The 22,052-nt window shown below is 58.5% G+C and overlaps 1 protein-coding gene across 1 annotated transcript; it reads left to right on the top strand.

The window, feature by feature from the left end:
* Positions 1–475: 475 nt before the first annotated feature.
* SDC1 (syndecan 1) lies at positions 476–20,736 on the top strand. Its single transcript, XM_087823376.1, has 5 exons — positions 476–601; positions 16,291–16,372; positions 17,298–17,779; positions 18,373–18,517; positions 18,679–20,736. The coding sequence occupies exons 1-5, from the start codon at positions 536–538 to the stop codon at positions 18,846–18,848; spliced, it is 945 nt and encodes a 314-aa protein (XP_087679502.1). The 5' UTR covers positions 476–535; the 3' UTR covers positions 18,849–20,736.
* The last annotated feature ends 1,316 nt before the right edge of the window (positions 20,737–22,052 follow it).

Below are 22,052 nucleotides of genomic sequence, written 5' to 3'. Positions count from 1 at the left end.
ACCTCCGCTCCCGCCGCTCTCCCGGGCAGCGCCTCGGTGCCCTGGGCCGGGGCGCGAGGGCGGGCGCCCGGGTCCCCACGGCCCGGGAGCGGCGGAGATGACACGCCGGGAACCACCGCCGGCAGGGAGCGAGGCTCGGGGGACCCGCCAGGCTCTAGCCCGGCGGTGCGGGAGGGGGCGGGGCCCGGGCGCCGGGGGTGGGGCGATCCGAGGGGCCGGGCTGGGTGGCTCAGGGGGCGGGGACTGGGGCTGGCCCGGAGACCTGGCGAGCTGGGGGTGGGGGTCTAGTTTTTGCAAAGGCTTGGGGCCTGTGGGTTTATTATAAGGCGGAGCTCGGCGGGAGCGGCGCGGACCGGAGCCGAGCCGAGTCGGAAGGGATCCTGCGGGAGAGCGGACCGCAGCCGGCGGACCCCAGCGCCCTCGCCAGGGCCGCCGCACGAGGGGCATCGCCCGAGGGGCCGAGCGCAGCGCACTCGGCGGTGCCCGCCCCGACCCGCGCAGTCCGCGAACCGCCGCGCCCAGCGGTCCGCGCAGCATGAGGCGCGCGGCGCTCTGGCTCTGCCTGTGCGCGCTCGCGCTGCGCCCGCAGCCGGCCCTCCCGGTGAGTGCGTCCGGGGCCGGGCGGGGCGGCGGCGCGAACCGGGGCTGGCAGCCCCGCAGATGCCGGCGGCCGCACGTGGAGGGGGAGGGGAACCTGGGACTCACCTTCCCGCGCTAACCCCGCGGCGGCGAACCCCGAAACCCGGGCTCCCGCCCCAACTGCCTCCGCCGTCGGTGGGCGCCCGGTGGGTCCCGCCGATCCGGGCTGGGGGGCTGGGGCGCCCCGCGGAACGCAGCCTGCGCCGGGGCCCCGCGCTCAATTATGTAAAACGGCTCCACATGCGTCGGAGCCCGCCAGCCTGCGGCGGCACCGGGGTCACCGGCCCCGAACCCCGTCGCCCGGGGCGCCGCGGTGGCCGGGCCCCCCCCTCGCCGGTGACCCGGGAGGATGCCGTGACCGCCGCCACAGCGCCCCTCCCGCAGACCCTAATTCAAACCAGACCCGCCGAGACCGGGCGCCCGGCCCCTAGAGCGGAGGCAAGTTTGGGCGCAGCGGAGCCCGCGCGGGAGCAGGCGGGCGCGCGTGCCAGGGAGCCGCGGCCCGGCCCGCGGGCCGGCGGGCGGAGGTGGGGCCCTCGGGCTTCCCGTGGGCTGTCGGAGGGGAGCCGGCTGAGCTGGCAGCGGGAGGTTCCGGGAAGTTGGCCCCAGGGCGCTAGAGAGCCGCAGGAACCCAACTTCTGGGCTGAAGTTGTGCCGCCCGCAGAGGGGCGCGTGCCCGCGCGGGGGGCGGCCGGGCGGGCGCGCGGCTTCCACGCGAGTGGATCCGGAATGGCCCTTCCCCTCCCCCGGCCCGGCTTTGTGCTGGAGCCGCGCGATGGGAAGGCGGGTCCCTTGGCCCGCCCAGCGAAGCTGGGGGAAAGGGGGACCCATGTGGAGCCCGAGGCTGGGGGAGGCCTTTAGGTAGGACTCCGGCACCCACCGCCGACGGAGGGTGCGTCCTCTCGAAAGGGGGGGCTTGGCCGACAAAGAGTATCCTGAGGGTCCCCAGAAAGTGATCTCCCGCCCTGGCCGCGGCCGCTAGCCCGCCTTCCCCATGGGGGCGCTTTGTTCTCGGGCCCTGTAACCCACTCCTGGGAACCGCCCCGCGGCGCCGGCCCTGCCGCGGGCGGGGCCGCGGGCCGCCGCCAGGTGTCAGCGCCGGCTGCGGGTGCCCACGGCCACCCCAGCCCCGCACCGCGGGCCGGGCCCCGGGGTGGGGAGGGGGTGCGGCGGGGGGCGCGCCCTTCCGGAAGTGGCCGTCTCTCGCCACCGCGTCTGGAAGGCTCGGCTTCCCGGGCTGCGGCCCCGGGAGGCACGTGGGCAGGACGGCGCACGGGCCGGGCTGGGCCCTGGGCTGCAGTGGAGCCTGGACCCGGCTGTGCGCACGCCGCGCCCCGCGCGCCCCGACCCTGGGATGGTAGTGGCCTCCAGCTCTGGAGAGCTCTGGGTCTTTCACGGCGTCTGGCCCAGTTGAGGGGTTATCCAGGCGGACGTGCCGAGTGCCCTCCCTGCTTCCCAGGTGACCGCTGTGCTTGGAAGCATTTGGGAGTCCAGGACAAGCTTCTTGACGCCTCTTGAACTGCTGATGAATTGGAGTGTGTGTGGGGGGGGGTGCCCTATTTGGGGAGCCGTGGGGACAGATGGGGTTTCTGAGCGGGACCTTCAGTGCAGCCCTGGCTCTCGGGTGTAAGAATTTGGCATCTGGCTTGTCCTTTGCTCTGTAGGGTTGTGGCTTCTATGGGATGGGAAGGGGCAGATGCTACAGTATGGGGCATTTGTTTTCTTGCCTAGAAACTTTGACACATTATGGAGACACAGGGCCTAGGAGCCAGTTAAGTCTCAAGGGAGAAAGGAGGGAGAGAGAGGGAGGCTTCTTAGAGCTGAGGTGGTGGGAGGGCTTCCTGGTGGGGGTGGTTGAGCTGAGCCTGAAAGCACTAAGCTTTGGGGTAAGGCTCTGGCTTGGAGCTTAGGTCTTTCTTTTTTAAATAAAGTTTAGTTTGTTTTCTCTTTCCCAGCCCTGCCTTCTCCCTCTCCAGGTTTGGTTAAAAGTGGGTATATGAAGTCCCATAAAATGCCTTCACATAGGTTTCCTCTACCTGTTTCCTAAAAGAAACCAGGCAGTGGGATTAGCCTAAAGTGGGAGACGATGTCCCTACAGATTTGTGTCTCCGAAGGTTCACTTTGGCCCCAGTGGGAAGCAGGTCAGAACTCCCCTGGGGACTGGGGGAAGGTAGGGTGTGATACCTGGGCACCTGACTTTGAATGGGCTAGGGAAGTCTGCTCAAAGACACTCCCAAGAGAAGAGAACAGGTTTGTCTAAAAGGGATTGTGTGTGTGTTTCCCGGGGTCTTTTGTTTCTGCCATGCAAGAAAAATGACTCGTTCTGGAATAGTTATTTGCTGCTTTTCTCTCTTTCCCTCGTCTCTTTCTTGAAAGGCATAAAATTCCTTTTTGCCTTAATTATGGGGGCTAGTAGAGACATTTCCCCACGGCCTGGCTGAGTGGGTGGGGGTGGGGGAGGCGCTAACTGCTTCTGCCTGGGCTCAGAGCCTTCCAGAGGTGATGTCACTCCTGGCTTCAGCTCCATAGGGAGGGTGGAGCTGGTTTAAGTCTCTACCTGTGGCTCATGGTGGGTTCCAATAAAACCTCATTAACCCACATCTGTGGGGAGGGGGTGGGAAAGGAGAGGGGCCTGGAAAGAATTAGTGAAAAGCTTGAATTTTGGAGTATTTTATAGAGTAATCTTTTCTATTGCAGCAGAATTTGGGATTCTGAAATCCCTTGAGACTGAAGTGTACAGGTTTTTTTCGGGTAGCTAAGAATCCATATTACCTTCAAAAGTATTCTTACTTTGAGCAGGGCTCTCTGAAATATTTATTTCCCTTCCTTTATTAACAGAAGAACACTAACCATAATTGACTCTCTAGGTGCCAGGGTCCTCCCTGTTGTCACTGTATTAGGTTATCTTATGTCCCCTGTGTTCAGTGAGCTCTGAAGAGTACTTTGCCCCTGTGCCCGGTGCCCCAGGTTGCTACATTTTGAATATGGCTTATTTATTTATTTTTTTCAACTCTTTCATCTCTGTCTGGTAGCAGCCAAAAGTGACATGGGTGTGCCTAAGTGTAGTTAGCAGCTTTTTCGTTCAATTCTAATTGGCACTTTTCTCCATTCTAAAAAACAAATCAGATGTGTTAGAATTATTTCTAAGACAATAGTTTTCAGCTCTGAGGAAGGGTCTTGCCTCTGAGTAATGTTCATGATCTGTGACGTGGATCTTGTGCCTTCAGGGACCTCTGCAGTGTCCCTGCTAGTACCTAGAATGACAGAGAGGCTGTCAAGGGAGCTTCTTACGGGCTCCCTTGGTGAACAGATATGAATGACCTCTGGGTGGAAGCACCTGATGACCCCATGTTCCTCTACCTGGCTTCAGTTGTAAGTAACTTGCCAAGGACAGGTAGCCTGGACCCAGCGAGGCTAACTCGTAACCCCGGACTGACAAAGGCCTTGTTCTCAGCGTGCGTCCCGTCTCCACCCGCTCGGCATGTTGATTTGGACTGTAGCTCACCCGTCCCTGTGTGCTCGTACAGTTTGGCAGGCCACAAAGAGCTTTGGGCTAAGCAGAGCCCCAGGACTGAGTCTCAACTCTGCCACTCATTTACCACGTAATCTTGGGTGAGTCACTTCACTCCCAGATCTTGATGTCCCGTGTAAAGCGGGTAACATACCTGTTCTCCCTGTCCTCATTCTGTCGTTTGTGAATTCATTTCATAATGAATGCCTGAAAGTGTTTGGTAATGAAAGTGCCAGAGAAAAGTTAGCTGTCGATTTAATGAGAGTTACCCTTAATTGAGTGCCTACCATTAAGTGCTCTGAGCCCTTAACTTTGCCCCAAACCTTTACACTCTATATCATTTCACCCGTTATGTGGGTGAAGCCTGGAAGGCTGAGCCCCTCCAAGGGGCAGAACCAGGAGTGTGTGTGTGTTGCGTGTAGTGTGTATGCGAATGTGAATGGCATAAATGAATTGATGGGCTGTCGAGTGTCCCCCACGAAGCCTGGCATACAGGGCCGGCTGAACCCTGCAAGGCCCTTGTGGGTGTTTGCTGTTCCATCCTGAAGAACCACGTGTGTGTGTATTTTGAATGGAGGGGTTGTTGGGGTGGGCTGAGCTGGCCTGAACAGTGCTTTTAGGCAAAAACCAGGATTTAGGCAACATCCTAGGCTTGGGTTGGGTTCGTTTGACGGTTACTTAGGAATAGGCAAGAGCTTCCTCCAGGAAGTTTAGGTCCAGAAACTGGGACCCATGAGGGTAGGGTGGGGAGTGTGCACCAGAGGCCTGATGGGATGAGGGGCACCCAGTTCCCATGTTTGACAGTACCCTCAGTCTTGCCCCCAGGGCAGCAGCCAGCCTGCACTGTCTGTCATCTTGGGTGGGCCGGGGGCAGGGAGGGGGACGCGGACATTTGCAGAATAAGCCTGAGAGGCTGCCCCATGGCACAAGCTGGGTGACCAGAGCCCAGGACTCCTGGCTCCTGTGCTGGCTTCCACCTCCCAGCCCCTCCAATGCAGGAGCCGCCACATGAGGAATTGGTCGTTAAATGATTTCTAGCCCCAGAACCCTGGTAGTTTTACAGAACAAACTATTTTCTGATTTCCTCCATTTCATTTTCAACAACCAATTTTGGAGTCTTGGGTTGAGAGTCCCCCCATCCCCCCAGGGCCTGCCTAAGTGTGTCTAGAGAGAAGGAATGGGATTAAGGGAGTCTGGAAAGAAGGCTTTTGGCGCCGGGATCCTGCGCCCTGGAACAGATTCAGCGCCTGTCATTTCCCTTTCAGCTGTTACAGCAGAGGCTGGGCTTTGGATGGAGTGCGCCTTCTGGAACCTCTCAGAGTGGGGCTGCGAGTGCCCTGACAGTGCCGAGGGAGGGCTGGCATGTATCTGTCCCTTGATGCGGGAGCCTTGTTTGGGACGCAGGCTGTAGAGCTTGAGGTCACAGAGGCAAGACCTGGCACTCCAGGTCGCTTCTGCGACTGCACCTTCCAGCTCTGGGTGGACAAGGGAAGCCTCCTCCCCGTAGCCCTGGGAAGGCCTAGCTATCTATACTTGTGTGATGTTACCACTTCTGCCTGGCCTCAGGAAGCACACATGGGGTGGGGAGTGGGCACTAAACGGTCCGCTGCATTCCCAGGCCCGCGGCAGGGGTGCCGAATCGGCTCCCCTGGGCTTGGTGCCAGGGTGGCATGGGGCGGGCCAAGCTTCCTCTGGAAGGTGTCCTGCTGCCTGTCAGGCTGTGAAGGTTTTGGGACTGAAAGTGTTTGGAGACAGGCTAACAGAGGAGGAAGAGTGCAGTAGGCAGTCTCGCAGCTTGGGACCGTCGGGCCAGGCCCAGCGTGGGGAGGCTGGTGGCAGGACCTTCTCCTGGACTCGGTTGTCTGCCCAGTCATGTTTCCTGTTGACCTGGGAACTCGGAGTCTTCCAGATGCGCCCCCTCCTGCCTCTGGAGCCCCTTGGGGATCTCTTTCCTCCTGGCGTTTATGGCTCTGTGGGCTGCCTAATTATATGTAGAGGCTGCTCTTCCTCTGGCCTTCAGCCCTGGGAAAAACTCTTACCAGTGACTCACCTGGGGGTTGCAGCCCCAAGAGAGGCCCTCGTGTCTGTGTGTCTGTGTGTTTGTATGCATGCAGGGGAGGGGGCTTGCAGCTATGCCTGGGCTTTGCCGGGACGGTCCTGACGCCATTTCCCCCTTGGGCTTTCCAGGTAGTAGGCTGCAGTCCGAGTTTTTTAGGAAACCTGGTACATCACCTGTCTGCAACTTCCTTCTTAGAAACCAGGAAGCTGCCTTCTCTCTCCCTCCCTTTCTGGCTTTTTTCCCTTTTTAACTGCAGCTCTGACACTCCTCTGTCCCTGGATTTAGAAGTCTGCAGAAGATGTTCTTAATGAGAAGGGTGGCCTGGACTCCTGGCCTTCCTAGTCCCAGTGTGGCCCCTGACTGTGGCTTGGGCAGGCCATTGCCCCTTTGTGCCTCAGTTCCCCCATCTGCTCGGGGGCCTCCCTTCCCTTCTTCAGCTTGAACAGACATGTGGTTGCAGAGAGACTTTGCTCTGGGAATGGAGAAGGTGGCCCCGGGGGACTTGGAGTGGGCCCAGCATTCTCCACCAGGATTCTGCCCGGGGAGCACTAGCTACCTGAGGGGTCGCCTGTGGGGAAGGAGTGAGAGCAAGCTGCTTGGAAGAGGTAAACCGAGACCTCAGTGTGGGGACCAGAGGTGGACGGAGGCCCTTGGGCAAGGTCAGGCTGGGGGTAGGTCAGTTAATATTCTCTGTACATACCCAGGCATCCTGGCCACCTGCCCCAGGGCCGTTCATTAGCTGGAACTCAAGCCACATTGGGCAGGTTGGGGCAGCGGGGAAGGCAGATCTGTTTATCGCTCCGCTCATCAGCTGATTCATGGTGCCAGGCCCACAGGTCTTCTGAAACTCACCCAACCAGCCTTGACCACGAGCCCACTGTGTGCTGGCTGTGGGGTGGGGGGACTACAGTGAGGCTTCCAGCCCCGGCCCTCTTTTCTGCTGAGTGACTGTGCAGGGCCTCTTTTGGCCTCAGTGAGCCCATTTGTGAAATGGGGGCAGGGGGCTGAGAACTGAAGTGAGGTCATGCATTTGAATCTCATGGTTGTGTCACAGGACTGGCGGGTGTCTGGGCAAGGCCTGCCTCTGCTCCTGCTGCCCCTGGAGAGTTCTGCCTTGAGCATGGGGGTTGTGAGCCCTACCTGGCTTGACCAGATCTAAAAGCCCTGTGCAGATGTGGAGGGATCCTTGCCTGGTCCAGGGGTATGTGTAAGAGAGGGTGGCCATTACTGGGACCAGACAGGAGGGTCAGTCTGTGCAGACAGACCAGAGGAGCAGCAATGGCTGAAGGCTGAGTTTGTTCTGGCCATGGGAAGTGTTAGCGAAGGTGTGGGGGGTTCCCTGGGGATAGTAGGAGCAGCAGAGGCTGCCAGCCCTGCTCTGGGACCACTCTTGGGTGCCTTTGATCTCCAGAGGTGTTGAGAACTGTCCCCCACAGTGATGTTGAATTCACCATCTTTCCTGCTTGGGGCAACCTGGCGCTTGCTGTGGCCAGGTTGGCCCTCACTGGGTGCCTTCTGGGCCCCCAGCAGGCTGAGGAGACAGGATTCTGGGATCTGGCCAGGGTGGATGGGACATGGGGATGTGGGAGGGGACTTCTAGAGGGCCGAGGTGAGCTTGTCCGTCTCGGCACCGAGTATGTGTTGGTCACCAGGAGGCCTTGGGAGGGCTTGAGGACTTGGACTGCTGTTCCCGTGCAGCTGGCACCGCAGGGCCTCACCTGACCTGCTTGTATCCGTCCCGTGTCGGGGGCAAAGGGGCAGCGTTGACTCTTTCCCTCCGAAAGCTTCTCAGCATCCCTGCTGCCCAGGAAACTATTTGGGGCCTTGGTGTCCCATCCCCAGGGAGTGTCCTGGACGGATATGCAGTCAGGTTTGGGCTTGTGGGGCCTCAGGCTGCTGGGTGTTTGAGGAGAATTTGACGTCACTCAGTCTTCTCCCAGAGAGAACCGCCAAGGTGCGGTGCTGCTGTCCCTGGTGACTGCATCTCTTCCAGGATAGGGCGTGGGGAGGGTCTGGGCAGCAAGGCCTGCTGAGTTATGGGCCAGGCTAGGAGACTGGGCCCACGTGGGCTGAGCAAGATCTTCGGGCACTGCCTCCCCTCCCCTTCTCATCCCTCACACGCACTCTGGGGGGGACAGGGCCTGGGGAATGGGCCTTGGTGCACAGATTTCTTGGGATAGCCTGGTCATTATAAAGTCCTGGGAAGGCTCAGGCCAGGAAGCCAGCCCTGAGGTGAGCCTGAGCACTGGCTGAGGCATCCTGGGCTCTGGGAATTGTGTGAGGAGCAGAGAGTTCTGACCTCATACTTTTCCCCTCTGCTCCCTGTAGAATAGGATCCTTCTACTAGACCCCCATCTAGGGTCTGCCTACCTTTGGAGTAGGGACTGGGGTCCTGAAGCCTTGGGGCTGGGCAGGCAGGATGGGACACAGCTAGCTGGCTAGTCTGCTTTGGTTAGTCCCACCTGGGGCTGGAGCAGAGAGAAGTGCCGTGTGGGGGACTGGAGAGAGCACAGGACATGGAGTCTGGCCCACCCAGATCATTCCTAGGCTCCATCACTTCTCCCTGTGTAATAGGCATGTTTCTTCACCTGCCTCTGAACCTCAGTTTCCTCATCTGTAAAATAGGGGTTTTCATGTTCTGCCTCAGAGGGCTTTTGAAAATACAAAGTGAGGTAACGTATGTGGTATGATTTGGAGTCCCTTCCTTCCTGGGCTCAGAGGAGCAAGTTGGGGAGCTTTGGGGCTGACTGTGCTTGAAGAGTCCCTGGAGAGAGCCTCCCCACCCCCCTCGGCTGTGACGGGGAGGGATGCGGTGTGACCTGGCCTGGGCCTTGTCACCCCGTGTGAATGGCCGGCTGGTCTTATCCCAGTGTGCTGACGTAACAGGGTCTGCAAACGTGGCTTTTGCCCCCTCTCAGAAATATGAGCTTCCCCCGGCAGGCAGACTTTGCTCTCCTCCGCCTGACCTCTGCCAGGGGCTGGCTCCTGACCCAGGCAGGTGTGGGCTGGGCTGCCAGGCAGTGGGAGGAGGCCCGCTGAACCCAGGTACCAGGGCACCTGAGGGCAGGGGCAGGCCAGCTGAGCCAGGCCCCCAGTTGTGGAGGACAGTGGCTTCTGTCCAGAACTGCAGACTGAGGGTTGCCCCACCCATAGGGTCCTCCTTCCTTCTGCACTTTTCCAGAAAATTCTGCCTCTGTCACTCAGGCCAGAAAGTACCAGCTCCACTCTGCCATAGGACCCCCTCAAGGACACTTGGCCTTTCCTGTGTCTCTGACCGCTCTGAGTTGTACTTTAGTCCAGAGGCAGGTCCCTAGATATGTGGGAGAGGAAAAGCCGGGCCTGTGGCTCCGAGCTAGGGCAACGGGAATTTACTTAGTCTTTCTTTCTTGGGTATGGAGTTGGGTGGTGACCACATTCTGACACAGGTTAAAGAACTTGCTCTTGGCTCTTCCAGTGCCCCTTTTGCACTCCTTTCCCACCTTCCACAGCTCCTACCCACCCCTAGCACCCCAGTTTCAGAATTAGCCCCTCCCCCACATAGGGCTGATTTCCGCTCTCCTGTGACTGACTTGCACCTCACCTTCCCAGAGGCATTTTTATTTAAAGGGGATAGTCTACAGCCTGGGCGCACTGGGCGCACTGATGGGGAGATGTGGGTGAATAAGTGCTCTCCCTCCCTCTGTGCGTGCACAGCTGGAGCTGGCTGGCTGCAGGTGTGTCAAAAGCTGCGAGTTTCTGCCTCCGGTGAAGGCGGACTTTATTAAGAAGACTTTATTTAGCCAGAGCGGGGGGGGGGGGGGGGGGGGGGGGGGAAATGTCTCTACAAGCCCATCTGCCAGAGGTGACAGGCCCCCCAAGCCTGGTGGAGTCTGGGGATTAATCAGGTGGAGAGCCATTTCAGGGGCCCTCATGGGGGCTGTATGGGGGATCTCATACACTGAGCTTCCCACCTTAGCTGTCTCGTTAGGGCTGCCAGGGCTGGGGAGGGGCTAGCTCTGGAGGCCTTAGTGCTCCCTCTGTCCCTGTGGGTTGCCAGTTACCATCCCTGGAGTCACCTTGATTTGGGACATCTCTAGCATTCCGCCGAGGCCATAACCCCCTTTGGGAAACTGAGATCAATGACACCGAGTCACTGTGATTGAATGTCCCCCATCCTTGCCATCCTGGGTCCTCCCCCTGCTGAGTGACCATGTTTGTGGTGTGCCACCCCTCAGGTGGCAGTTGCTGTAGTGTTTGGATGCCCCTCGAGGGTGGGCCTTGATTCCCAGCCACAGACTTGGAACGAGGAGCCCCTTACCACCCCTCGGCTAAGCCCCTGTTCTACAGTTGGGCAATCCAAGGCAGGGTCTTTCCCAAGGTCAGCCGGGAAGTTGAGAACAGAGCCCAGGCTGTACCCAGGTTTTCCCGGCACCTGGCCTGGTCACTTGGCCCTGCCACTCCCTGACTGGCTCCCAGGGCAGCACCAGACTGGGCTGGGCGGCCTTGCTCAACACTGAGCGGAATCCTTTCCAACTCGGCCCAGGTTCTGGCAGGTGGGGAAAAGCAGAGGAACTGGTCTTCCAGCTCCTGGCCATGCACCCAGCCCTCAGCTGGGCCTGTTCTAAGACAAGTCTCTGCATGAGGCAGCACCCTCCCTGTGGAGGGTGGGACGCGGGGGTGCCGGAGGCAGTGCTGACCTGGTTTGGGTATCAGGGCTGGCACTGGCTACCTGGATCCCCTCTTAACACATCCCTGGCCTCTCGGGGTTCCCCAAGCAGGCTACATGGGGCAGGGGAAAGGGCCCTGCGACCTTGACCTTGGGTTTCCCATCTGTAAATCCTGGCATTCCATGCCCTGAGAAATGTTACTGCAGACGGGTCTCTAAAGCAGACTGTGGATGCTGCCCTGCCCTGGAATCCCCCAGAGCATTGAGAGCTGTCTCAGGGCGGCAGTGTGGGGACTGAGGAGATAAGGCTCTGGGGGGGGTCAGGTGCCCAGGAGGTCCCCCATAAGACAATCCTCCCAGTGGACATCTTGCTGATGGGGGTTGGGGCCTTTTTGGTGCCCTATGGAAGCGCCATCTCAGGGTGAAGGTGGAGGCCTACCTGCCTGTTCCCCAGGCCCCTCCCACGTGGGCCAGTCCCACCACCCCCTCTGCAGGTCCCAGCTTGAATTGGTTCTTGGTGGAGAGACTCCGAGCTGATAAATAACTGTGCCTGTCAGGCCGGAAATGCTGATGCTGCCCTAAGGCGCGGTGGGGCCCTCTCTCCTGGAAGTGTCGGCAGGGGGGAGATTTCAGGGTCTGGAGGCAAAAGGCAGACATCTGTGCCCCCTCAGTGGCCAAAGCTCGCCTCTCTGGCAGCTCCCAAGTTAGGAAAGAAGCCTTGGGAGGGGAAGTGATTGATCCACTACCACCGGGACATCCTGGGCAGGAGAGAGCCCAGTGTCTTCTTGGGCTGTGGGCCTGGCCCTCCCACCTACCCCAGCATGGCTGTCTGTGACCACGTTTTCACCCACACCACTCTGGCCTCCCAGATCCCAGCCAAGCCTGTCAGAGCCCTAGGGGAGTTTAGGGTGGGAGACAGGTCCAGAGAGAGGCAGAGCACTGCCCAGGTCACCCAGCAAGAGAGCATAGAGCTGGACCTCCCCCTGGGCAGCCACCTGGTTAGGGCTCTTTCCCCACTGACCTCCCCCCCTCTGGTCCTGTCCCAGAGACCCTCACTCCCCTCCCTACCCCAGTCCTGTCCTTGCTTCACCTACTTCCCCCCCCCCCCCCCCCCGCAGCTCCTGTCGTTTTTAGGCTGGTTCCTGCCTCGGGCCAGCTGGCTGGAGGACTGCTGCCTGGAACACCTGAGGCGGAGGAAGGGGAGCAGAGGAAGGGGGAGAGAAAAGGTGATGGTGTTCAGCCCCAGCCCAGCATCAGGACCAGTGCTTCTTAGTTTCTTTGTTTCCTGCTTCTGGGGCTGCTGGGAATAGGGGCTGAGCCTCGGGAAGTCTAGGAGCCCCCCAGCTCCACGGTGAGGGCAGTTATGGCCAACAGATACCTGGACCCTCTTCCACTGGGCACTGCCGAGGCTGCCGGGCTCCTGAGCCCCCAGCACTGCCGCCGTTAATGATCGGGGCTGAGCGGGGTCTTACCCTCTTCAGCCTGCTTGGGGGTTTCAAGACCTGGCTCTAGTGTCCCCTGTAGGGGGGCTCTCTGGGCCCTAGGAGATCACCCGGGCCAGACCATCTTTTACCTGCTTTTCTCCCCAAAGCCCCTGGGTGATGCAAGTTTTGAATTTGAGGCCCCGTTAAATATCAAAGTGTGACCTTCTACCATGGTATTGTACTTTTACCACCTGTTGGTTGAAAAACTACACGATCCTATGAACTCTGTAATGCTTTTCAAAGGATCTGTGTCTTATCCGTCCCTCAAGTCAAGCAGCAGGTGACACGTTAGTGACTCAGGGTACAGATTGGAAGCCGTAGGGCTTGGGACCTGGTGGCTGCAGTTGATAGGGTGGGGGAAGCTCCTCCTTACTTGAACCTCTCTGAGATGCCCACTTAGTGCCCTGCCAAGGAGCTTTCCTGCCCAAGAAGTCTTGGAGGGAAACCTAACCCCAGGTCCCCTTGGTTGGCCAGAGCAAGGGCTCCACTTGGATGGAGGCTCCCCAGGAGGGTGGCCCTTTTTGTGGCCAGTGCAGGTGAGGGCTGCCAGGACTTGGCATGAGGCCTCCTCTTGAAGGTTCTTTGCCAGCCTTCTGGCCACAGACTCTCCACTTGCTCTTGGGAACGGCTGGCAGCCGAGTAATGAAGACTCAGCCCCTGGCAGCCCTGACCCCGTGCCTGTCCTTGCCATCCCCTCTCCTCTGGAATCTGGGCTGGCACCTTTGTCCCCTCTGCCTCTGGGCAGGGTCAGGAATTCTTACGCATTGACACTCTGGAGCCTACGGCTCTGTTGAAGCAAGTTTCTCGTAAACAGATGGGCTGGCCAGGAAGGGGGTTCTTGGGCTGGGGAGAGGGAGAGTTGGCAGGTGAGGAGAGCAGGTGCTCCTGGAAGACTGCAGTTCAGAGACGCCTCCTCCTTCCATACCCTTTTCTGCTGCGCCAGAGCCCTGACCTCAGGTCTTGGTTCTTCCCTCTCCCTCCCTGTCCCCCAGCCTCCAGACATCTGCCCCATGACCCCCAGCCCCAGCTGAGCCAAACAGGTGGGTGGGCTTCCAAGGTTCTGTGCTGAGGGTGGGGTAGGAGCAAATTGATCCTTGCTTTGAGCAAACTGAGTGTGTGAAAGTTTAGACCTTAACTTACCACGAGGGTTTTGATTTGTTGTATAAAAAGCTGATTTTCCTGGGATTTGGAGAGGTAAAAGGGCCCCATTAAAGGTGTGGGATGACTTGCCTTTCCCATTCCCAGGTAGGTTCCAAGCTGGGCCATCCTGTCTCTGAGTAGCCCCCAGTCATGGCCAGATGGTCTCTTGGAAGGACCATGGCCAGAGGCAGCGCTGGGGACAGACCCACATGAGGCCACAGATTTCTAGCACAGCAGGACTGCACAGTGAAACTGGAAGTCTCACCCCGAACTCAGTCAGCTGGCAGCTGGCGATCTAAGTTCATACTCAGCAGTTTCTGCTGATTTTCTCCCTGGGGAGCTGAGGCCATCACAGAAGGCGTCATTGGTGCAGGGAACTTAGGAGGCCACATAGCGCATCTCCGCAGTGGAGGCCCAGCCCTGCAGGGAGAGGCTGCCCTGAGGCCTGGGAGCTGGTTTCAGTGGAGAAAGTGTTTGCTTAAGAGCTTGTTGTGTAAACAAGATCCACCAGGGATAAGCTGAGCAGAGCTGAAGAAACAAATTGTTTCTAAGGACTGGGCAGATCCACAGCCCTATCTGGTCCTGAGATGCCCACGCTTAGGAAATTGCTAACCTGTTGGGACTTCTCTGTGTAGGTGAGAGGCTGGGCCTCCCTGGCATTTGCCTGGGTCTCGGGTGGTGCCTCCAGGGCTGACAAGGTGCCCAGTGTGCTGAGATCTCTGCGGGCCTCGGTTCCATCATCTGTGAACTAGGGCCTGGCCCTGTGGCTCTGGCTTCAGCAGAGAGACTCGGTGCTCTTTACAGAGGAGGGGAGGCCTGTCTTGTTGGAGCCCTGACACCTGCTCCATGTCCAGCTTTTTCTCTGAGGGAGGTCCCCTGAATGCTTGTCCAGTTGGGAGCAGTCTGCTCTGGGCCTGGTGAGAGTATGTTGGGGTACGGGGTGCTCACTCTGTGCCTGCCTTGTGGGCAGTAGTCTTTGTTGCTGAAGGGGACAGGCCAGGGGAGACTGGGGCTCTGTGGAGGCAGAGCCAGTGTTTGAAGCATCTCCAGGGACAGTAGAGACAGGAGATGTGGTCTGGGGTGCAGGTGGAGGTCAGGGGCGATGTTCATGTAGATGGGCCGTGACAGCTCAGTCATATCCTTCTGGGGGAGGTACAGTTTGGGTTTTACATTTTCAGAGGAAGTTCAGTGGTATTTCTAGCTTAGCAGTTTCTACACGTGTCTGAAGCTTCCACAGGTGGAAACCCCCACATGGTCCAGCTCTGGCCCCGGCAGCCTCAGGAGGCCACTGGGCTTGTCTTCCCTCTCTGCTCTGCTCCATGCTCCACTCAAGAGTGAGGCCCTGTGACCTGTCACCAAGACCTGCCAAGGCCTCTTGGGCTGAGGAGGCCAGTTCCCTGGAGCCCGGAGCCCAGCTGCGGGTGGGGCCGGCTTTCTGACAAGTCTGCACAGAGCCTCCTGTGAACCTGCTCCCTCCGGCCCCCTCTTCTCCTGCAACTCTACCCGCCTCCATCTCCCCTCGTCCTAGACGGCCCTAGAATGCCCTCCGCGTGTTGACTTCAGCAGCCACCACTGTTGGGGGGGTGTTAACTGCCGGCCAGGCTCTGTGCATAGCCTCATTGAGTTTTTGCAACAGTCTTGGAATGTAGATATGACTATTTCCCCACTTTCCAGGTGGGAAGACTGAGACTGTAAGAGAGTTAGTGTTGTCCCCAGGGCCGCTCAGCTAGTAAGGGGCAGAGGTCAGGGGTTCTTTAAAGCCTGTGTGCTTCGGACTAAGCTGGTCTGCTTCTTAGCTCTTTTTTTGTTCTGGCCCCTGGCCTTAGGGCCCTCTCAGAATGAACTGCATTACAGGGTTGTTTGGGTCAAAGTCTTGTTGCTGAACAGGACACCTAGCTACCCTTCCCGCCATCTGGCTGCTGGTCCTCCGTTCCCCACCTGCTCCCCTGGAGCCAGTGTTCCTGCATACGCCAACTCAGCTGTGTGTGGAGCGTCCCTCCTCCTCCGGCCCCACTCCCGATCCTGGGCCTGCTGTGTAGCCCCTGCCTCAGGAACGCTGGCACGTACAGCCTCTGGGCCAAGCAGCAACATTCCTGGGATGGCTGTATGCACACAGGTCCCATTCTAGGCCCACAGCCCATTTGTCAGTGCTCCCTTAGTGCAGGGCCCCTTCTAAGTGAGCCTCATCTGTCCTCAAGCGGGCCTCAGCTCAGTCTGTCCTGTGAGTGTGAGATAACAGGTCAGCTGTGGGAAGGAGCATATGGCCAGACCTGCCTCAGCACAGACAGCTCAGCCCTTGCCTCTCCCTGCCCCTCCCCTCCCCACCCAGGGCCCTGGGTATCCACACCCTGGTCTCCAGCACATCTGGAGGCTGCCTCTGGAGCCAGGGCTTTGTGGCATTAAGCTGAATCTTAGACCCCGAAGCTCCCTGGCCAGTGGCCCCAAGACCTGATTCTCAGTGTAGGGTGGGCTGCTGGAATCCCATGGGAGCCACAGCCTGTGTTCCTAGTAACGGTGTCTCTGTCTGCTCTTCTGAGAGGCCTGGGAAGCTTCTTGGGGTGAAGGGCCTGTCCCCTCTCGTGTGTTTCTGCATCTCTAGCACCTGACACAGGGCTGTGTTGTCATAGCATTAGGAGGTGTATAGTGGACCAAAGGGCCACTCAGAGCTGAGGGTCCTGAGCCATCCACATGGGCTTCCTTCCTGTGCTATGTGCGGGTACCGGGGGGGGTACTCAGCTGTGTAGGACAGGGACCCCGGAATCACAACACCCTGAAAAGCCTCCACTAATACCCTTTTCTGACCCTTTTCCAGCAAATTGTGGCTACAAATGTGCCCCCCGAAGATCAGGATGGCTCTGGGGACGACTCTGACAACTTCTCTGGCTCCGGTGCAGGTGAGAGCCTCCCCCCAAGACGGGAGCAGGCTGGGCCCAAAGGGAGATCCCGGGGGAAAGGATGGGGTCCGAGTTGCAAGGAAAAAACATATATGTATGTTGTTGGTTCCAGAAGGCCCCAGAGGCCACCTGCTGCAGAAACACTTTGGCTCCCACTCCCCTCTTTACTCACTAGGCAACCTTTGGAAGCTTGTTTGACTTCTTCAAGCCTCTATTTCCTCATCTGTAAAATGGGAAGAATAACTTGACTACATAAGTTTGTTGGGAACTAGCTGTAAGGCAGCACAGAGCCTGGCGGGGTGTATATGTTTATAAATGTTCCCTCATCTCCCCATTTCCCCTTCCCTGGGGAAATGAAGTCCTTGAGCTAGAGGTGGTCAGAGAGGCCTCCCAGAGGAGGTGCTTTTAAGCTAGACCTCGGAAGAGGGCTGAGGCCGTCCATGGGGAAAGTGGCCTAGGCAGGGGCCCAAGGGCTGGGAGGGAGGACATGGGCCTCTGCTCTATAGGAACCTGGGCCTTTCTGGGGAGAGAGCAGGTGTAACAGGGACAGGGACAGAGAGGTGTGTGCACTGAGGATAAGGCATTCGGGCCCCTGAGGACACCCACAGCCAGGGAGCTGGCTCCAGCCATTGCAGGAAAGGTTTCTTCCCAGATGGCCTTAGTGTCTCATGGCTCCGGAGACCAGGCTGTCCTGAGGCACAAGCAGCGACAAAGGCAGCTCTCCTTGTTTATTTTCCAGTCAAATTTAGCTTTAGCTAGCTCTGCCCCGGGGTACAGAGCTTCTCACGGGAGGAAGAGTTTGCTGTGCTAGCCTGGGGACCAGAGCCACAGGTCCTCGCCCAGGCCACCCTCACGGCCTGAACTTGGCTAGGTTCGACGTCTGAGGTCTCCCCCACCCCAACCAGCTCTGCTTCTGGCCCTGCAGGTGCTCTGCAAGATTTCACCCTCTCACAGAAGTCCCCCTCCACCTGGAAGGACATGGGGCTCCTGACAGCAATGCCCACGGCTCCAGAGTCCACCGGCACTGATATCATCTCTGCCGCCACCTCCGTCCTGCCAGTTGGAGCGGGAGACCAGGAGCAAGAGGGAGACACAGTGTTCTTGGTCAACGTGGGATCTGGCTTTACCAGACTGGAAAAGACCACCTACCCACCCGGTGAGACCACGCCACACCCGACCACCCACCGGGTGTCAACTACCAGAGCCACCACTGCCCAGGCACCTGTCACCTCCCATCCCCTCAGAGACATGCAGCCTGACCACCATAAGACCTCAGCTCCCGAAGGACCTGGCCAGCCCGACCCTCACACTGTCACCATGGAGGAAAAAGGCCTTTTTGCCACCGAGAGAGCTGCTGAGTTTGGAGCTATCACCCAGTTCCCAGCAGGAGAGGGCTCTGGGGAGCAGGTAAGTGTCTGCCCACTGTAGTCCTCTGTGTTTGCTGGGACAATGGGTGACCAATGTGCTTGGTGGCCCCTATTGACTGGTTGAGTACAGTGTCTTGGGGCAGGGGACACTGGTTGGTTGACTGGCACACTCAACACCTGGTGCCCTGTGAGCACGTCACATTCCCCACCATGAAGGCAGGGCCATGAGGGCCCACCTTCCCTCACCCCAGGGCTGAACCCAGGGCAGGTCAGGCTAAAGCAGTGAGACCAGAGCAAGAATCCTTGCAGATCACCAGAGAGAGGGCTCCCAAACATTTGCAAGGCTCCTGCTGCGAGTATACAAACTCTACCAAGTTTTGTGTTTATCTTTTAGTGGCGTAGTAATTTTAACTTTGCATAAAGTGAGCCTATTTATTTTCGTATTAAAAGATGTGCTTTATGTCACTTTACGGATCTCTGCCTCAGTCCAGTGTGATGTGGCGAGGGGCCTGGCTTTGATGTCCACATCCGTGTTTGGGAGTGTCTGAGTTGGTGGCCGCTGTGACCGGGGAGGCCTGAGCTGCTGCCGGCAGTGGCCCACCCCAGCTTGACCCTTTCCCTGCCCTCCCACAGGACTTCACCTTTGACATGTCTGGGGAGTTCACAGCTGGGCCTCCTGTGAAACAAGACCAGCTGGAGGAACCCTTATTGGGTTCCAGCGGTTCCGGCGCCTCCGGGGCCTCACAGGGCCTCCTGGACAGGAAGGAGGTGCTGGGAGGTGAGTTTTCTCTCAGGTGGTAGAAAGGGGGGCAAACTGCCACTCTTCGGGGGTGGGGCTGGCCACAGGCAAGGCCTCTTCGGGGGTTGCCCAGTTGGGGAGGGGTTGCTGCCCAGCCCCAGGAGCAGCCAAGCTGAGCTGGCCTCGGTCTGCCTCCCCAGGGGTCATTGCTGGAGGCCTGGTGGGGCTCATCTTGGCCGTGTGCCTGGTGGGCTTCATGCTGTATCGGATGAAGAAGAAAGACGAGGGCAGCTACTCCCTGGAGGAGCCGAAACAAGCCAACGGAGGGGCCTACCAGAAGCCCAGCAAGCAGGAGGAGTTCTACGCCTGACGGAGCGGTCCTCCCCCGCCACTCGCTAGGCCCCCACTTGCCTCTTCCATGAAGAACTGCAGGCCTGCCTCCCCTGGCACCTTGCCACCTCCCTGATGCTCCCAGCCCCTCTGGCCCATGCCCCACAGAGTCCTGGGGCGCGCTGGGGGCTCCCCTCTTTTTCTCTGACTTCTGCCTGGAGCCTGGGGTGCGAGGGCTTTCTGCATCTGACCTCCCCACTGCGGCCGGCCCCTGGCATCTTGCCACTCTGACTCGGTCTCTCCAACCCCGGAACAGCTCTGGAGACAGAGGGGACCCCAACTGCTGTGGACCTGGGTGGCCCGCTGGGGCTGAGGGCTCACACGCCCGTAGCACTTGCTGGTAGAGATGGGCAGCCTCGGGGGCATCGCTGGCTGAGTGGCGAGGGAGAGGAGTTCAGGGCTCCATCCGAGTTCACTTTGTTCTGTGGGGAGGTCTGACTTAGATACCAACTTGTTTTTGCACATGTTTCCTCTAGTTTCTTTGTTCATAGCCCAGTAGACGTTATTATTTTTGAGGTAAGTTAAGTTGATTTCGTTAATATCCCATCTTGCTTCCCTAATCTACCGCCAGGATGCAGCGTCAGGGTTAAGAAGACCTTTTTTTTTTTTTTATTTTATTTTTTTTTTTTTTAACTAGAAGAACCAAATCTGGAAGCCCCCATAGAGGCTTATTTTTTGTGTGTCTCTTGAGTTTGTCACTCACGTGTGCAACAGGGTACGGAGCATCTGGGTGGCCCCGCTGGTGGGCTGGCCGATCCCAGCTGCCGTGGGCAGTCACTTCTTTAGAGCAGCCACGCCCGTGTCCATGAACTAGGGGTGCCGTCGAAGAGCCCATGTGAGAATTGAGCCCTGGAACCTCAGGCTGGGAGCAGAGAGGACTGTGGGGTGAGAGGTGGCAGGTCGCCCAAGACTCCCGCAGACTGAGCTCTTTCTTTGACACCGCCTCTGGGAAACACATCCTCCTGGAAGGTGACGTGAGGGGTCCTGGGCACAGCTGGCTCTGAGCTGCTCCGCAAAGGGCCGGGCTCACCTTCTATGAGCTCCCGTGGCCCTGCCCCGGCTGGAATCAGGAATGTTCCAAAGAGTGATAGTCTTTTGCTTTTGGCAAAACTCGACTTAATCCAATGGGTTTTTCCCTGTACAGTAGATTCCCCCAGCGTCATAAACTTTAATATAAAGTAGCCACGCGGGCTCTGCTGCCTTTGCCTCTTCTCTGTGCTGGCCGTGTGCCGGTGACGGCCTTTTCTCTAAGCACCACGATATTGGGAAACTAGGAGCCCCGGCCTTCATCCTTCCCGAGGGGAGGGGCTCGGGGCCAGAGTCTCTCCAGTTTGTTTGGTTTTTGTCTTTGCTAATATTCTTCTGGAGGTCGCTTGGTTCAGCCAAGGTTACATAAGTCCTGATGTAAATTTCTGCGTTGCCAAGCTCAGAGCACCATCTCCTCAGTGGTTAACGAAGCTGCGACGCCCCCAGTGCAGCTTGACCTGAGGTCGCCAGCCCCTCGGGGCCTGGAGCCAAGGCCTCCCTCTCAGACACCTTGGACAGGCCTCCTTCACACCTTTGCTAGGAGCGGAGGCCCCCGCCTGGGGCTTCTGGGAACTCCTGTGCTTGCTTATTTAATTTGACAACGTTCCAGCTGCTCTGAGAGGGGGGGACGTATGTGACTCAGAGAGACGCACCACCAAACGAGGGAACCTGTCCTGTGTTCAGTACTGGGACTCTCTGCCCGGAATGGATGACTGGACGTGACTCGAGGGTGGGGAAGGGGTCTGTGAACGTGCTCATCTCTGCTGGTCCCTGGGACAGTGCCAAGCCTGTGGCTGGGCTCATTCGTGTAACTCTAATAAACGGTACTTGTCATTCCGGGCTGTGGTGGTGGTCAAGTGTCTTCTTGGTCTGGCGATGTCCTGCCCCGTCACCTTCTGGTGGGGGTAGCCTGGCTCTGGGCTTGGTGAACAGCAGAGGAGCTGTGGCCGCCTCTGCCCTCCTGCACCCACTGTCTTCCTTTTCCCCAGGGCTCTCTGCCTACTCTCCTTCTAGATCATTCCCTTCCGCAGGACACAAGGCTCCCTGCTGACCCCAGTGTGCGAGCCCTTCTGTGTGCTCATTGTCCTGGGACCCCTGACAACTCATTAGCAAATGGTCTGTGGTGCCCAAGGACTACTTATCCTGCCTGCACATAGGGAAGAACTGCGTGGAATTGAGGGGGTTGGAAAAGCTCAGCACTGCAGGAGCCCCCAGTGCCCTCAGGGCACCTGGTGGCCCTCATCTGACTCAGTCTCGTGTAGGCTGTGGACCCCCACCCAGCCCCTCAGCTGTCCCCTCATGGCAGATCTCCCCACAGTCCGGTGCTGGGTCCAGGCCAGCCTCTGACACCAGACCCCAGGTGTGTCCTAGGGACATAGGGAGGGACCATTCCTGGGTCCTGTACCTGTGGGTGGAGCAGGGACTGCAGGCTCCAGGCAGCTTGGCAGAGTGAAGGATGCTACTCTCCTGATACACTGTGCTAAGATTTGGAGGCTGGGACGCAATCCTCAGATCAACGGACACTTAAAACACCTGTTTTCTGCCAGGCCCTGGGTGACAGCGAGGGCACAGTTGTGGAAGAGGCTGCCCGGATTTAATTAATGCTGCTGCTGAACTTACTATGGGCCAGACACTGCTGGACACAGCACCTGGCTTACTCCATTCACTACTGAAAACTCCTAATGCGGCAGAGAGAGAGCACTGCTATTAACGATCCCCGATTTTCAGACAAAAGCTGCCACACGCACAGCAAGGATCTTGCCCAAGATTGCGTGCAGGTGAGCGGTGGAGCTGGGGTTTCACAAGAGCAGCCTGGCCCCTGAGGCCACAGTGGGCCATGCACAGAGAAGGTGGCACTAGACCAGGGAGGGTGCCCCTCCACCAGCAAGATTTTGAGACCCCAGCTTTCTGGGCCACCTGCTCTTGTTATATCCCAGTAGGCTAAACTGCACCCCAGTCCCACCCTGTTCTCTGCTGAATCCTCTCTTCTGCTTCCTGCTCTTTCTGGGTCACACCTCTGGCCTTTCCCCAGGGCACTGTCCAGATGGGTGGTGCCAAAACAGGCTTGACTTAACAGTAAAGAAGCTAAAATGTGAAGGGGTCTTCAAGTCCCTTGGGCACCCTGGCCTCAAGGAATTTCTCTCGGCCCATCTCTCCC

This window comes from Miniopterus natalensis, chromosome 13 (genome assembly GCF_054644295.1).
Source record: "Miniopterus natalensis isolate mMinNat1 chromosome 13, mMinNat1.hap1, whole genome shotgun sequence".
Lineage (NCBI taxonomy): Eukaryota > Metazoa > Chordata > Mammalia > Chiroptera > Miniopteridae > Miniopterus > Miniopterus natalensis.
The sequence above is the reverse complement of the archived record's forward strand: the minus strand, read 5'-3'. Positions and strand labels throughout refer to the sequence as shown.